This window comes from Corvus kubaryi, unplaced genomic scaffold, assembly GCF_017639235.1.
Source record: "Corvus kubaryi isolate FWS band 111438036 unplaced genomic scaffold, C.kubaryi_AGA036_p1.0 37300, whole genome shotgun sequence".
NCBI lineage: Eukaryota > Metazoa > Chordata > Aves > Passeriformes > Corvidae > Corvus > Corvus kubaryi.
The window spans coordinates 13,813,541-13,831,558 of NW_024581093.1; the positions used below are offsets into that span (position 1 = coordinate 13,813,541).

At 38.0% G+C, this 18,018-nt stretch overlaps 1 protein-coding gene across 7 annotated transcripts in view; it reads left to right on the forward strand.

The window, feature by feature from the left end:
- The window catches only part of ZNF536 (zinc finger protein 536), a 347,905-nt gene that overhangs the window by 201,688 nt on the left and 128,199 nt on the right, over positions 1 to 18,018 (forward strand). For all 7 annotated transcript variants that reach the window (XM_042027598.1, XM_042027596.1, XM_042027599.1 and 4 more), the window contains one exon: positions 15,202 to 15,354. In XM_042027598.1, the coding sequence (XP_041883532.1) occupies positions 15,202 to 15,354 (153 nt within the window). The remainder of the gene's footprint in view (positions 1 to 15,201; positions 15,355 to 18,018) is intronic.

Below are 18,018 nucleotides of genomic sequence, written 5' to 3' on the forward strand. Positions count from 1 at the left end.
TGGTGGATTGCACCACACTTTAACTCTGCACTAACACTCTGTCTGTGGCAGACACTGAAAGGGACAGGGGCCTGTTTTACCTGGAGGAACTACAGCAGCTGAAGACATGAAGGGTGCAAATATAAATTGAAAGAATACATCAAAAGGTCTGGTCAGGAGGATATTTAGTGCAATCTAAGGTAGTTTAGTTCCTAAGCTACACATAATGGGATTTTAACACCAAACCTATTTAACCCTTTTGATGGCTTTTTGCTACAACAATGAAGTTCTAGCTCAAGTACAAGAGGCAAAATCCAACTTTAAGGAAAAAACATTACCCTTAGAGATTTCCTAGTACATGTCCAAAATGCAGCAAATTTGTTGAATAAGAGAATTCTTCATTGAATTTCTGCAAAACCTCCTTCTCTTTTTGGGGAGGGTCTGGTAGTGCAAGTTAATGAAAATCTGTTTAGGGATAAAGCCTTTGCATGTGTTAGGGTGCAGACAGACAGACTGAAACTGTCCAAGCTGCTGAGAAGTACAGCTTGTCCACAGGGACATGGTCCCTTGCCAGCATCCAGATGATTGCCATCAGTCCCCATGCTGTCAGTGTGCCTCAGCCACCTCCCTGGTATACCCTGGCTCCGAGGGAAAGGTTGGTTTGCCACTGCTCCCTCAAATGACCATGCTGAACAAAGTCCCTGACAATGCCAGAGGTGATGGGCTTTCCTGTGATGTTGACAGTCAGCTGCCCCTAACTGATCTTATGTTGGTGGTTGCCTGTCATCAGATATTTAAACGCTTGATGGCTAGCAACTTCTGCACCACAGATGAAAACCAAAGAAAGATCTGGATACATCCCCCCTCCTATCTATAATTCTGCTTTGATTACCATCTTAAGATGCATATTTTTTAGGGAAACTTTACAATAATGATTACTTATGTAAAGTATTCTCAGCCAGAAATCTTGCAAAGCGTTATCAGAATAAATATGTGGAGAATATATGTGTTTGGTTTTATTTATTGTAATAGCTGTGGTTAAAATGTAGATCAGACTGCTGTTTTGGATCACAGTCTTAGTTCCAAAAATTGCATCATCATAGGTGGATTATATCTGCATCTTTTCAAATAGATGGCAGAGTATATTTCTGTGCTGTTTTTCCCTAAAGAAAAATTGAAAGATAAGAGGCAGGAGTTTCAAGTAACATCGCAACATTTAGTTGTCAAACTATGAATGGAAATTGCCATCATAGGGACTGTGTGTTTACTTTCCTACTTCAAAAAACCTGTGTGAAAATGTAACCAAGAAGAAAGGATTTTTTTTTTTTTAATCAAATAATATCTTAGTAGATGAGCAGTGATTCAACATAACTAAAACAAATATTCATTGAAAGGAACCCTAGAACACAAAGGAAGGATGTTGCTGTTTGGTGAACAGCACTCGCTGGAGCAGTACTGCAGATGATGGACTATCCAGCAATTATTTCTGGAATCAGTTCTGCTGATCAGCAACACTCATCAGTGTCCTGTCTGGTATCTGAGCTGCCTTTCTGAAGTAGCATCTTCCCATCATTTGTTTTAAATACACAGTTCTACTCTCCTGGAGTTTTACAACAAAAAAATGGCAGCAATAAGGAGTTACTGTTTGTTTGTCCACCCTTTATTATAATATTTCAGCATCTATCAGCAAGCTCTACTGCCCAGTAGTCAGCAGAATCTCTCTTTTGAAACAAATACCTATGACCCTTATGACTGCGCAGCTCTCTGTGAATTTGTAGCCATAAAAAAACCAGTGCTACTAAAACTGTTGAAATTATTTAAGTTTCATTTGACCAGTTTATGCTGCCATTCACCTTTCCTCAACCCCATGCATGACTTTGTTAGGTTGGCCAGTCCCACTGTAGACAGCTTTCAAATGTAATCGGTTGCAAGCCAGTTATGTACCAAATTCTGTGTGGGCTTGCCAGACTGTTGGAGGGGCTCCCACTACTGCCATCCTAAAAAAGCATGGAAACATGTGTCTCCACAAATGCAGGAGCCTGCATTCTCAGGGTTTAAATCAGTCTGTTCTCTGACATGGTACTTATTGCAGAGCATCTCAGTGTAAACCAGTAATTGACCAAAATTAGAATCTGAAGATTCTCTGACTTGCAGGGGAGGAGTTTGGGTCTAAATCTCTGTATTTATGCATTTGTTCATATTTTGTCAGATTCAGAGATATATTTTGTACATATCATTCATAGGCAGTTTTGTCAGAGAAATTCAAGATGTTGAAAGTTCCCTATTGGTACAAATTTATATGATCTGGTTGCTGTTTTCATCCTATGTATTGCAGGAAATTTTACTACTGTTCAGAATAGTGAAAATCTGAAAAAAGCATGCTCTTCTTCCATAAGATGTGTGATAGTCAAGATGCACTTGTGAAATTTCTATCTCTTAAATATGAAGCATTTCTGTCATCCAGAGGGTCTAGAATGAGTTTTAAATAAATATGCCCACTTTGAAAGATGTTATTGCCAAGTCATTTTCTATAAAGACAATGTTACTTTGTAAGAGTAAGGTTTCCCCTACTCTTTCCCAGTAAAGATCTTCTTTCCTGCATATCTGACTTCTCTGAGATAAGATTTCCTTGTGTCAGCATTTAATGTCACATGAGCATTAACAGCCTGGGAATTTCATGTTGGTTGATGGTTACAGAGTGGTCAGTGCTCCAGAAGGTGCTGATCAAAAATGATGAAAAACACGGGAAAGGCATTCAAAGTGATGGGAACCAAACACTCAGCAGAGCAGAGACTTAAAGGCTGTGCTGTGTTAGGAAGCCATTAAGTACCTGCTGCTGCTTTGGGATGTGTGGGGGAACAGATTCATCTCCAGAAATAAGGAGGTTTCACCACAGAATTACTCTTTCCTTTCTGTCTGCTCCAAGATTCAAGAAATTCTTTGAAACTGTGGAAGAGAAGGCTGTGATCCAGATCAGAAGGGTTGACTCTATTAGCTTTTTTCTTTCTTATTCTTGGTGTTATCCTTGGCTGCTTACTGCTAAGAATTTTATTTTACAGAAAGTGAGCCTGTGAATTCATATTTAAGATAGTGCTATATGCCTTTGGCTGTCTTCAAGAGAGTACGTCAGTACCAAATGCACTTGACTGATCCCAAGTATCTGTATGCATTTGCAATAGCATGTTACAAACTCAGTCCTGGGATGGATTTCAGTGCATCTTTATCTGCAGATTTTTGCTGCCAGATGTGTTTCCTGTACCTCACTATAGACTTCTTGATATATGGGGCCATCAATCTGATGACGACCTGAATATTTCCAGGGTGTTTTACAGCATTTCTGTTTTCCAAGATGGTCGATAGTTTAAGTCTGGCCCTCACAGGCATGGCAGAGGAGCTCATGAGAACATTTTGGCTGAATTTCTGATGATGTTCATGAGGTAGAGGAGCAGCAGCTGCTGTACTAGTAACAGAAAGAGAGAAAGACTAATTCCAGGGCAAGGCAGCTTTCAAAGGCAAGTGAGCATCATGTGACTGTATGTGTATAATTTAAAAGAAAAAGAAAAAAGCTAGAACTTCAGCACAGCCTGTCTCTTCAGTATATGAGAAGTGAAGCAAATGAATACGGCCTTGAATACACTTTTTAATTTTTCAACACTGTATTTTGCCAACTTTAGTGCACTCTGTTGACTGTTCAGTCAGACCGTTTTTAAATTAAAAAGGAATACATGGTTGAATTATTTATTAAACAAAAGGTGCTTCCGTGCATGCAGACTACCTGGGTTTTGAATTTCTTTTGCTGTTGGAATTTGAAGAAAGTGCATTGCTAATAAGTTAAGAGATAGAACAACTCTTCTTCTTCTAAAATAAGTCTTTCTCTGTGTCTGAGGCAGACAGTAAGATAACTTGTGTCTGTCCAGCCAGAGAAGAATGCCTGATCTTCATTCAGATGTCTAATTTTGACCTCAGTGTGAAGTTGTTTCCTCAGGTTGCTAGGCTCCATAGAGACTGAATTTCTGGTAGGGAAATGTGTTTCCAAATCAAGCCAGTCTGGATCATCTCCTAATTTTATAGGTGCTCCTGATGGGTTAAAATATGTATTTATTGGTGGATTAATGTGGAGGAACTGTAAGTAAGTGGAAGAAGGCTCACAAAAACTTTGTACGTTGTTACCATCAGCCTGTATGTCCCTGGAGGTTACCAGTTCACCTTGGGGTGATAAGGATCTTGTACAGTGACTTTGCTTTGCTCAGTCCCCATCACCGCCTCTGTGTTGGTGTTCCAGGTTGGTGCACAGCCAGTGTTTCTTGTATTGTGGCCTCTGAGTGCCTGATCTTTTCTTGTCCACTTCCCCAGAAGTAAACAATCACCAGCTTTTGGACTAGACTTTCTGGACTTCAAATTCCTTTGGCTGATGACTGCAGGGAGAACATTCAGGCTGGGAAACTCAGAAGGGTGTTCCATCAGTCGTGGGACTGTGGTCTCCATAGTTTGCTTAAAAAGGAGTGGGCTGTTTTAGCTGGTATTGGAAAGGAATTAACGTGCTGAATCTGAGGGAACAGCTGTCCAAGAGGTTGGTATTTCTCATCACTGATGTGGGACTCGATCACCACCTAGGACCCTAGTGAGCTGCACTGCGAAAGGCTGGTCATGGCAGCAAAGAGGCTTTAGAGAAAGGTTGATGAGACCTGCCAGGACTCTGAAGAGCTCCCAGTCACCCCAGTGTGTGGGGAGGGTGGTTGTGAACCCGGAGATTTTCTGTGGAAGGAAAGCAGTGAGCAGTAGCGAGTGGCTGGGCACACCCTGGCTTTGATAGCTACAGATGGAGACCTAAAAGATTGCAGGGCCACAGTCCAACACCAGCACATGTAAAATAAGGCTCAGGATTTAGATAACTCTGTTCCAGCATACTGACGTGCGTGGCCACAGTCCAACTCCAACACATGCAAAATTAGTTTCAGGATCATTCCAGCATACTGAAGCCTATGCCTAAACCAGTTATTGCCACAAGCTCAGCTAAATCAGAGGACAGCATTCAAAATAGTATTTTTTTCTTTATTTTTTTTTTTTAACCAGAGTAGTTCAGATGAAAAAAATTTATATTTTCATAGTAGAAAAGGAAAACTGGATTATTGATATATCAGCTCCATAGGCAGCATTTCAGAATTTTTATAGCCCACAAATAGCACGCTATGGTATCCGTGTACATTAAGGCTATTTTACAAAACATGGATATGAGTTGACTTAGTAATGTACTTTTTGAGATACATTAGTATAAAACAATTAATGAGTCCATTCAGATAATATCATGTTCTCAGTATTCTCACAGTACACTGTTAAAGCAATGAGGAAAAAACTTATACCAAAGAGTTAAAGGATTCTTTCTCAAGATTCAGTGTAATGAATTTAATCAATATTTTTCCATTACAGCAAAACTCATGTATTTAACATATTTTATTTATAGAAAAAGGGTGCTAGTAAAGTAGATTCAGCAGTTTAGAGTTGCTTGTAAGTATTTCTTCAAATACAGCTCTTTTCTTTTTTTGTGAGATAGATAAACAAGTTGGAATTTATACTCAAGTGGCTTGTACCAAAGAAGTTAAATGGGAGAAAAATTATTTACAAAAGTATTTGTATTAGCTCAAAGGGGTCATTTACTTTGAAAGGAGCACTGGAAAGTTAAAAGTAAGAAAATACAGATACTGGAAAAGTCTCTCATATCGTAGTCCAAATGTTGTAACAAACACCATGACATTATTCACTCTTTAGAGACTCTGTCAGCACCTCTCTAATCAGTAATCTGTAAACGGAATGAGAGTCTTTAATTCTTTCTCATTTTGTTGAGGGGGAAATCAGTAATTTAGCTACCTGTACAGTTCTTTTTACATGCCTGATTCTTTTGTTTTTTGGTTGTTTTTTTTTCTTGCGTCTACAGAAAGAATTCTTGTGACATTTTAAATAATTTATGCTTTTCTTTTGTAGAATGAATTTTTATAAAATCTGATGACCTGCTACTGGCACTTTTGTGCTGATTTTTCCACTCTGTGATAAGATAATAATAATGAAAAAGGGTTTTCTTAAACAATAGTATGCAAGAACTTACCCCATGATACCTGATGCCCTGAGAGCTACTTATAATGAAGGCAGATCTGTGGTTCTCATTTGAAAAAAATATTTGTTTTTTTGATTTTTTTAAACCCAGCAACTGAGGTTGAAACTTGGCAAGTATAATTAATAAATATTTCTACATATTATACAAGCACTCAAAAGATTTTAAAAAATATTAATGGATTTAGAAAACTACATGGAGATGGGTGTTAATTTGTAGTTTTTAGAGTCTCAGGGGCTGCATTATTGGGCACATGAGAAGAACCTAGAGAAAACAGATTCAACAGAGCTCTGTTCCACCCAGGTTCGTCATCTTTCCTGTGGTTTGCTGACACCATCTTGGGTTTGCTTCATAGTGTAGCCTGTACACTGTGCCAAGTGGTTCTGTTTGTCCCACGTGTGTTTTAGGAGCAAGACAGAGGTTATGGTGAAGCACACCTTACCGCTCTGGTTTGTAGGGTTGTGGAGTTGCTAACGTGGAAGAAACAGGGTAGGTATGGAAGCAAGAAGAAGGTAATCTATTCATTCACAGAAGTCCAGTTAATGGTTATTTTAGTTGATTAGCTAGCAACTTCATTTTCTCCCTCATGAAATTGCCTCCACAGATCCTTACTTCTGGAGCTTAATCAGCAGTAGCAATCCATCCCAGGAGTGGGAGATCAGGAGTACTTAATTAAAGAGGGACTGTAAGGCAACTCTCCCAAATTGGATATCTGATCTAGCCTTGGCATCAGGAGAGCAATGCTAGGTAAAAGTGTTTATCAAGCTCCACGTAGCCACTCTGCAAATCTCAGAGATGGGAATATGATGCAGACAGCTTGTAGAAGCTGCTATAACCTGAGTACTATGGGTTTTAAGGCCATCTGGTACCTGAACACCTGCCTACAAATAACACATACAAATCCAAAAGATGGTCCAGTTGGATAGCCTCTCTGCTTAGATTCCCCACTGGAATTTTGTCCAAAAGCAGTATACAATCTGTATGAAGTTTGGAAAGACTTTGTTCTCTCTGGTCAGTAATCATGTGCCCATTTCAAATTTAGGTGACAGGATCAAAGCTAATCCAGATGAGTCAAGGGTTTGGGTAAGAAAACTGCTGAAAATCACAGGCTGCTGTGCACACTAAAACTCCAGAATATTCTAAGATTGTTTTAAGAAAGGGAGGGGAAAATCATAGAAAGTATGTCAAATGAAAGGTTTGGGAAATAACCTTGCTATCAGAACTATAATTGGACACCAAAGGAAATTTTGAGGATAGATGGCAAAGACCATTGGCAAAATAGCAAGGAAAGAGCCATGAATATGTATTTAAAGCCCAGCTTTGCAGGTCCAAAAGGTAAGTATCTGCTTTGCTTGTGAAGACAAACATTATGGACAGAGGAGCACAATAGGGTGTCCTGGCAGCCCAGATGTGCTCTTCTGAAGAAAGCAAAAACTAGCACAAGCTAGATAAATGACATTCTGATAAACGGCAAAGCACATTCGCTTCTAAGGCCACTGCTTTTCCTGTGGAGAGATTACACAAGTCTAGTGGAATTTCGTGAACCTCATCTAGCAAACTAGGTGATTTGGGATCAGAAGTGCTTTCATCTATACAGTCAAATTAAGGAAGTGGGATTTCAAAGTCATGATTTTGGAGTGGCAGATCTGAAAAACCAGTGAAGGGGTTGGATGGTGGAAGAGTTTTGCATGTTAAGAGCTTCGGAAAGAAGTTTGGCATTCTGTGATTTTGAAACAAACTGCCAAAAATGGTATTAGGGGCAATAATGTAGTGGGGAACAGTGTAGTGATCCATGGTCACTTGTCTCTAGCTCTGCTCTCATTAGGTAGCTAGAGTTCCAGGAGCTAGTAGTGACATCAAAAAAGTGAAAACTCTTTAACCAAAAACAAGCACTCCATGACTAAGCTCTGTGTATTTCTGATGTTCATTGAACTCATTGAAGGACTGTGCACAGATCTGACTGCATAAATTTTGCAAATTATACCTTTTAATTACACTGTTTGTGCATGTGCATGGGATTTTTATAATGGCCTTAGGAGTTGGAAGCACTGGATGAAGAAGTTTGATATGCCTGCATGTGCATATATTTAAAAGAAAAAACCTTTTTCAGCACTCTTTTCAGTTTTATTTTGATTCAATTTTATCAAAACTAATATTTTAATAATATGACGAAATCCAAATGTAAGTGTTGAGGTTACACTGAGCTCAGTAGGGCTGGAGAGGTGTACAGTAGTGAGATTAAAGTTTGAACCTTACTTTCTTCTCATGCTGAGCTAAGAATATGTGTGATGGTTTGCAGGATAATGATATTTAACTGTAATCTTCTTGAGGCATGAATGGCATTCCATTGATTTTCTACAATTGAACTTGGTATTGCTGATTAATAAAACAATAAATACAGAAAATGAACTATTTTGTGTTTTATTAACAATTTGCATTTCTTATAGTGTTTCATTTTCAATAAGTATAAAATCATACCCTCAAATGGTAAGATGTAATTGCTGATCATGTATCTCTTTGTTCCAGACACTTTTATAAAAGTGTATGTATTATGTATGATGTGACCTTCAAATGTCATGAATGCGTTGTGCAATAAACTGTCAATATTTGTGGCTATAAGGTACTAGATGACTTTTACAATAATTGGAACAGCTTTATTAAAAGCTTGGATCACTCAGCTGGTTAAAGAGAAAGACACAGGCCAATGTTCATCTGGGAGTTTCCTTCTGCCAACTGTTAAATGAAAGATATTGTAAGGTGCTTAAGATGTCTTCTTAAAAAAAAAAAGCCAAAACAAACCAAAAACAACAAACCAGTTAAAAAGGTCTCACACAAAAAATATTATCTCAAAAAATATTATTTTTCCACCATGCTCAATTTTCGGTCAAAACTGAGCTCTGTCAGCTCAGTTTACAATGGCAAGTAAACAACACCGTGTTTTAAGTGCTAAATCCGAGTTTCTATGTCTTTTGGTCACACGGTTCTTCAAAGAAATGAAGCAGCTAAAATGATGTACTCAGAAACTGTGTTTGATCTCTGATTATCTTAAAAGGTTTTAAAATTATAGAAAAATTTGAAAAGTAAGACTGCTAAGAACTCCTAAAAAAAAAACCTCTGTAGGGAATTTGATTGAAATGAAAAGAAGAGGATAAGAAACATTTTGTGATTAACAAAATCTTAATTTTGTTTAAGTGTTCTATTAATGTCTCTCTGTGTTGTATATACAGACTCTTGAATGTGTCTCAGAGTACCACAATGAAAAGCATTAAGTTATAACCAGCACTGCATACATACAGTATTGCCATGCAAAGTGTTTTGAACCCATGGGGTGTGAAAATCACCAATCTTCAAGTGTGTTGTGTTCCAGGAGTGGACTCAAGGTGTGTGTGCAGCCACCACATCACCAGTTACTAAGAAGTTGCTTAGAATATTTTGGCTCCCTTCCTACTGAGCTCGAAATAACACCCAGCTACTTCCCTGCAGCCTGAGGAGTTGGCTGTGACTGCCATTTGCCCACTTCTCAAGCAGCAAGTCTTGCCACACAAATGGTTATGGGCATCTTACTTCAGTTGGATTTAGACTGTACTTTAAGTTGAACTCTGCCAGTGACTATTTGTTAGCAGAGGCAGGGCAGTTTGTGCCTGTTTGTCTGTGTGGTTCTGAGGGCTAAGAGGGAATTTTCATGTCAGATGTGGTATCTTTCTATTTACCAGTGGAACCTTTGTATAATCTTTATTTCTAATAATACAAACAGTGTGAATGCTGCTTTCTCACTAGTAGGCCTGCTTTCCAATTCTCTTCTAAAATAGCTCTGTGTTTAAACAAATTCTCTGCCAATCCATAGTAACAGTTTAAGATTACCATATATGGTCATTATAAAACCTAAATCCTTGAAACAATAGAGACAGCAAGTTGTTCCTGACCTAAGACATTAGTAACTCTTTCTGGAGGCCTAAAATATAACTGTAATATTTAGTAATATTAGAAACCTTCATTTTAAGCCATGAACTTCACTAGTAAAAAGTGTAGTGACATCCATTAATAGGGTTCTAATTTCAAGTTGTGAGCACAGGGCCAAATTCTGTTCTCATTTACATCGGGCGATACTAATTGAAGCTACTTCAGGTAGCAAGAAAAATATGATTAATTATATCCTTAATTATGTCCCTATTTTCCACGACTTTCAGTATTATTAAAGCTTTCTCTTAGGAATAGGCAAGAAAGGTAAAGCATGTTTTCCCAGAAACGTGACATATCCTGTGCTGCTTCGCAGGGAATGAGGTGGTTGAGTCCAGGCATACTTGCACAAAGGTGACAGCAGTGACAGGATTAACACACTGAATACCTTCTAACTCCTTTCTTGACATTAGATTTCCTGCCACAGAATGGGCTAATCTGGGTGGTTTATAGGTAATCAAAAATACCTGTGGTCACTACCACTTCTCAATGCACCATGTTTCATTAACTTTTACGGGCCGTTCTGAAGAACTGCAGATATTTTGAATTTCGGAAATATATGAAAACCTGGGATTGTGTGTGGCTTTAAAGGCTTCTTTAAAGGCCACATTTTCAAAGGGTTCTTTAACAGTGTCGAAAATTGTGCAAGAGCAAACACATACTTGTAAGTCTGATTACCTATTTTGTGAGTTGATTACCTTTTCCATGTGATTGCCTGTTTTTGGCTAATTTGGCAAACCTTGTGTCGACAAATTCCAACTGACTTCACTGATGATTTAGTCTTCCTGAGGGCTGCAATTTAGCTCCTTTGAACGTGAAAGCACCTCTTTGTGAATCCCTGCACTTTCACATACACACAGCAAATAAATACTCTGGTGAAATTTATGGAACATGTATGTAGATGTTCCTTTCAGAATTTGGCTGCTAACATGACTGAAGTCAGTTCAGCTGCCTAAACAAGTGAAAACGGTTTTCTAATCATGTTTGTAGGCTCATCCCAGACAGGTGAACCAGTCATACAGAACATATATGGAAATGTCGAAGAATTTTTTTTCCTTTTGCTCTTCATATGACTGCCTAGATAGCTTCTGCTTTGAGTACACAGATTCACTGTCCACCTGAGCTTGTCTTCTCTTTTCTGGCAATATCCACTGAAGTTGGCATTTCTCCCCTGTGACATCTGTATCTGTGTGCTGAGGGCACTGCTGCCTGTGGCCATGGCTCATTTCTGGGTAGACCATTTCTGATAACCAGTGGTAAGATATCAACTGTAAAAAAGGATTCACTGGTGTCTTTCTCACTTTCTTTTAACCTTCTACTGTAAAAGTGCTCCTGGCTCCAAAACTGTTTGTTGGTATTATCTGTTTCTGTGGAAACTTCCTTTTTGCCTGTGGCAGTGATGTGGAACCAACCTGATCACCCTGCTAGATGAGGAGTAGTGGCTTTTAGGCCCTCCTCTCCTGAGAACTGGGCATCTGTCTGAAGAAGGGCAATCCCTCAAATACTGATCTTATGGATTGGTTAATTTTTATTTCAGTCAGCATGGGAAACAGATTTTCTCACATTTTGGCCAGATTGGCTCTTTGGTTATGCAGTTAATTGCCACCTTCTGATATGGATGTTGGTAGTGAACTTTCTTTCCTTGCGTTTGGCCCATGAGAACATGCGCACAGTCAGTTATTAAGTGCAGCTGAGGCATGGCTTGAAAGAGATGTCCCCATCATACCTCTCCAGAAGCTGCTTTGTGTCTGAGTTCCTCCGTGTCCTGTGTCAGGGAGCACTATCTGCCTGCCCAGCAGGTACAGCACATGGAGCAGCGGGGGACTCACAGCTGTTCCTTGCCCTTAGACTGGCACAAAGACCAGTTTCATATACAGAACTGAATGTTGCTTTTTCCATTTCTGTCCCTGGCTTTTGCTGTGAACAGACACTTTTAAAGTGAAAGGAAAGCTCAGCAAGAGTGAGTTGAGAGGCAAGGCTCAGAAGTCTTACATCTAGTATGTACATCTACACCATAATTTATTCTCTTATTTCCTGCACTTGAATCAGGAAAGGTTGGGATGGGCAGGAAGATATTCAGGATGCTGACCTGCCTATAATGGAAGTGGATAGTAAAAAAAGCAGTGCAATCCCACGTGCATCAAGTGCACATCATATAGACGACATAACTCAGGGAACCGCAATGGCTGTAAGATAAGTAACTGTTCTCTTTCCTTCCTGATCTTTTATCCTCAGAATTGAGAAGCTCCCAAAACCATAGCTCAAATCCTGAGTAAATCATCAGTTAATTTGTGGAGGCCAATCCTAGTTCTGCAGATCTGTAAAACTACTTTTTGCTACATTTTTTGCACACTTTAACAGAGCTGAGAGTTTCTGCTTGTGAAGGGGCTTTCAATAACAGGAGAAGGGGACATCAGAGGTGTAGAATACATGATTATTTGTAGAGCTGAGGATTTCCATTCCCCACATATTGTGATGTTGGCATAGTCCTGTATTCACCAGTTGCTTCTTAACTTTTTTCTTGCTGGTCTCTTATTTTTTCATCCTTCATTTTCCACAGATCACTTTTGAGAGACTCAGTAGCAGAGAGACTTGGTAGCAGTCAGTGAGACTTAAACACATTTTAAAGCTGAGCACATTTTAAACTTAAGTGCCTTGATAAAGAGGTACAATGTGCCCAAGTGGGGCCCTAATAAGAAGCTGGGTTAGCATTTGGTGGGGAGAGTCGGCAGCCTTGAACATATCTTTTCATTGTTTGAAATAAAAGAACTTAGATGTAAAGCTGCTCATTCAGGTAGTGATGGCCTCCAGCGCTTCGGTGGGCTTTGTAGGCAGAGGAATTCAAAAGAAAACCCCTCAGCCCAGCTTTAAAGTCTTAGGAACGCTTTCACTGTGGGAAGAAAAATTCTTCAAGGTAAGGCCCCTGTTGGAGTAAAGCCTTTGGAGCTATCTACTGTATGTCTACTTAAATCTAAAAGAGAACTCTTCAGACCACCCACATCTTTCTTTGCTTCATTGTTGTTTTCAGTTTGCTTTTTCAGAGGGATTAGTGCTAGGGTAAACTCCATCATCTTGGTCCCTTGAAAAAATTCAATTTTGTGTAAAGTGAAAATTAGACTCTTAAATCTGCAAAGAGAGCTGTTCATCTTACAAATTTATTCTTTTTTATTGGGCCACACATACTCTAGATAGAAAGATAAAAGGCAAATGGATAACAGGCCATCATTTAGAGTGACATATAGCAAAACATAACTAGTAGACTTATTCAGTAAATTCCTCCTGAGTGGCTTGTTAACTTTATCTATATATTTATCTATAATGCTCATATAGTATTTATTGAAAACCAAAATAAAATCCTGCAGTTTATCATCATGCATTCTGTGTTTTGCACTTCAGAAAAATCTTTTTGCACTCAGGAATTCATTTTTGTTCCCAAAGCAGCTTAAGCCATAATTATATACAACTTTTGAGGAGTAAAACCAGAAAATCTAAACTCTTTAGGGGTATTGGAATTATAGACTAACACCTATGTATGTTTTCCTGGACTCACAAAGACAAAATAAACTCCTGTAGTATGGAACTTTATGTACTTGGAGATAATTCAAAATGACATTTACTAGCTTTCTAACTTAAATATTATGCTTAACTTGCAGTCTAAGAACAGTCAGAAAATGTTAAACAAGAATGTGATGTGAAGCTATCAGATTTGCCTTTTGAAAAGTAGTAATAGCTTGATTTCATACATGACTGAGATAAGCATTTATATATGTATATACACATATATATATATATTTTAATAGTTCTATCATCCCCTTCTTTCAGCTTTAAGCAAAAAAATTTAGAGGAACTATTTTATAATACATACTGAAATGCTTGTTAGTGTTACCTTTTCCAGAAATGTGGTATTTGGGTCTCTGCTACTGTGAGAATAGATTTTATTAGAGCCAAATGTTTAAGTCTTTCTTATGTCCCATTACTTCCATTTAAAAGGCAATGCTGTGTAAACTGCACTATGTTTCCTGACAGCTTTAGTTACATATCAAATGGGTAAAGACAGAACATTTTTAGTCAGTAGTTTATGGTTGAAATAATCAAGACTCTGCATGCAGGTTTTAACTCTGTGCTCCCCACCTGGATCTAACCCAGATAGCTCAGTTCTGCATGGGGTGTGATGCTGTGCCCATGTGTCCTGCTCCCGATGTGCCAGCAGTGTCAATCCGGGTCACAGTTTCAACATTTGCCATGGTTTTTCATGAAATCATCAACTGGTGCTTATATGTGATGTTACATGACCCTCTATGTAAGGGATGATGGATGAGTCTTGTGTGGTTTGAATAATGACATTTTTTTTAAATGCCCTACATTTTTTGCAATTTTTATGTCAGTCTTTTGTAAGTTATTTTGTTCTTTGCCTGCTTGGATAAAAGCAGCTCACTCAAGATGACTGAAATGAATGTTTCTTTATATCAGGAGAGAGAAGTGGTGTCCTGGAGTCTCACCCATTGTGTTATGATGCAAAGGATAAGTGTAGCTGTGAACACTGAAGGAGAAAACACAGGAGCAGCGGGTGAGAGGGAGATGGAATTCCCCCTCATCTGACCAATTTTTTTCATTGTTTTTCACATGATTAGGTCACTCTCTAGTTTGCCTGTTGTAATTCCAATGCTGAAATGTTGCAGAGGAAGCTGGTTGGCTTTGTGTGTAGACATTGCCGCTGCTGTTGGACCCCCCCGTCACTGCAATTCTGTTGTTTTAGGAGGTTTTAATACACCGGTGCAAACTTTTTGCCTCTAAAAGCCTACAGGTTTTCACAATACTTATAAATTAAATAGATTCAACAAAACAACCATCTCAAACTTTTGGGGAAAAAATTAATAGGGACTAAGCAAAAGAAGAAATCAAACCAGCTGCTGACACAGCTGTTTCTTGTATAATTCAGTATATAAAGGTACCATATGCTGCTTAAAATGATGATAGGAAAGATGAAATAATTTAAGACAATAACAAGAAAATACATGAATTGTCAGCATTCTGTCAGATTTCAAGAATGAAATAGACAGGTGTAGTATTGACATGTTTAACTTTGTGTTGTGTTAGCAGTTTTAGTGAGAACAACTTCTGACGTGCTGAAGTGATGTGAGAACATTTCTGTGTTGCAGACATTGGAGAAGAAGCTGGGAGATCTGTAGGAGTCCAGCAGCCAGCTTTACTGAGAGACAGGAGCCTTGGTTCTGCCATGAAAGACTGTCCATATTGTGGAAAAACTTTCAGAACATCCCACCACTTAAAGGTCCACTTGAGAATACACACAGGTGAGAGGAACAAGTGAGCGGAGCACTGTCGGCATGAGCCGTGTGTGTGTGGGGGTTAACATAATGTGTGTCTAGGAGCCTTAATTCCCACTGTAGATTTGGACTTATTAGTTGGAGAAAGTCTTTTGAGAAAGATGTATGACAGTCTTAAATAAAAGCACAAGGAATGTGTTGTTGGATAAAGACCACTTTAATAGAATCATCTTTTCCCAGTTGAGGTTATTTCTGTCTCCTTCCCTGCTTCATCACTGTTTCCTTCAATTACCCTTGTCCTTCAATAGGCATAAGCCTATTGGTTTCAGACTTAGTTATACTAACTGCTTCAAAGGCCTTTCTTAGCATCTGCTTAGGGATTCTGTATGTTTTTCTCAGTTACTATTTTTGTTCCATTTAGCATGCTCATTTTTAACCTCTCGCTGTTCATATGAATGCATCAGCTTCATGGATCTGCTTTTTTTCTCCCCACTAGAACTCACACGACTTTGTACTTGTAAGTAATAACACTTATCATGCTTTGCACCATGGTAAAATTTCCCATATTTTATTTCAGTAACAATCACAGCATTTTACCCTACAGAGATTTGCTACTGGTCTGGATACTCACTTTGTTTTGGTATGTCTCTCACTGGGAGGACTGCTCTCAATCCTAGTTATTTCTAGCCACTCCACTTAAATTATAATATTTTGTTTGCTTGAGAGTACATATGTGCATGTCAAGGTTCATGTAGAGACACAGTATGTGTTTAAGAAGACTTTATCCATAATTAAATTCTGACATAAAATGTTGTAATCCCCAGGTCGTGTTAACATCATTTGAAATTCTGTATATGGTCAATAGGATCCTGTTTTTTCCCAGAGTTAATTGTCATGGTAGGCTTTGGGAGAGTATTTAAAACTGGAGATTTGGGATACTTCCTTTTGGAAACAGACATAATGAGCCCCTTAATTGTGGAGTCATTTTCTTTTTCAACTATTTTAATTGAATTTCAGAATTTTATTACTACTTTCCTAATAGAAAGGTAAAATAATTGCATGAAGAAATACGTTCCAGTTATACCTCCTACTTGAAAAACTTCACTTTTCATTTTTATTTGACTGAAGTACCAGATAAGCAATGGTTTCCTCCCTTCCCAAAATCAGCAGTCATGTTTCTCCTATGTGCTTGCACAGATCGAGTACTTAATGTTTGGTTTGTGAATGTGAGGCCTGATTTTGAAAAATTGAAAATTAAAATTATTTAAAGGAAAAAATATCATTGTTGAAATGGGAAAGTTTGTTCACTGTATTTTTTGTTCTCCTTTCTTTGCGTTGTGGAGTAGGAGTATACCACACTGAAATTTAAAATTTGGCAGCCTAATGTAATTTGTCTGATTGGATTGCAAACCATTTAGGGCAGGAGTATTCTTCTCTGTGTTTTAAACTTTCGGGGGAGGAAAAAAAAGAAGAAACCCAGTGAAAACCCAATTTGTGTGCTCTCTAATGCAGTAAAAGTAAAGAAATGGTAGTTATTTTATTGGAAAATAATCTTGTAACTATGGAGTTTAAAGAGTTTGACATTTTTAGTATTTGAAAGGCAAAGAAAAATTCTTTATAATAAGATGAGGTTACCCATCTCTGCATTTTGTTTTATTATATAGTGATCACTTTGTTCTTATGTTAAACATGGCAGTGATTACATATTTGGTATTTGTACCTTAGAACTAATGGAAAGTAAATTAATTACAATGGAAATATTCCATAAAAATTGCATATTAATACTGACTAAAGAAAATTAAAACAAGAAAAAAACCCTGTATAATATAACAAAATCTAAAAAAAAACCAACCAAAAACCTATGGAAACAACATTTACAATATATTTAAAAATAATTATAATTTTAAAATAGGTAAAGATCAATTTCCATTAGGTTGAGAACAAAGTATTTGTAAATAACGACAAGAGTACATTTAAGTGAAGCAATGTTTTACATATTGGAAATGATCCTAATAAATAAAATAAAAATGTAAATTGGCAAATTACTAGAGTTATTAAATAAAAAGTTGATTTGCTCTAAGTGGAAATGATGTAATAGATACCAGTTATTAAACAAATATTGGTTAGCTTATACTTATCAGGGACAGTTTCCTGCCTTTTATGTCACACTCTGTCTTTATTATATGCTTGGATCATATAACTGGCTGATAAAAAACACTTTACTGTATTTCTCCACTACATTAACTCAATTACTGTTCTTGTTCTCACAGCACCTGTTTGTTAGAGATGAGCTCAAGCAGTTCAGCAGAAGTCAGGCTCCTTCGAACATCTGTGTGTTTGGAGGCACACGACTGGGTTGGTTTGGTACTCATGCCAAGACCAGACCCAAAGCCTGATCCAGCCAGGAGGTGCTTCTGTGGCAATTGGCCCAAAAAAGCTGGAGAAGTAGCTTAATCTTGCACAAGAGGAGGAAGCTGTGCTCTGTTTTTGAAGAATTAGCCAGTGGCTTGGGTTGCTTCTTTTTCTGTTGGATATTTCTTGGTTGCAACCTACTCCACACTGAGTCCCAGTTTCTGTGTAGTTTGCTATCACATAACAAGCCTGTGAAGGAAAGAAAAAACAAATCAAAGTTTTATTTAGCACACTCAGTTTTGTCCCAACACAAAAATGTAGAGGATTTTTCTTATCTAA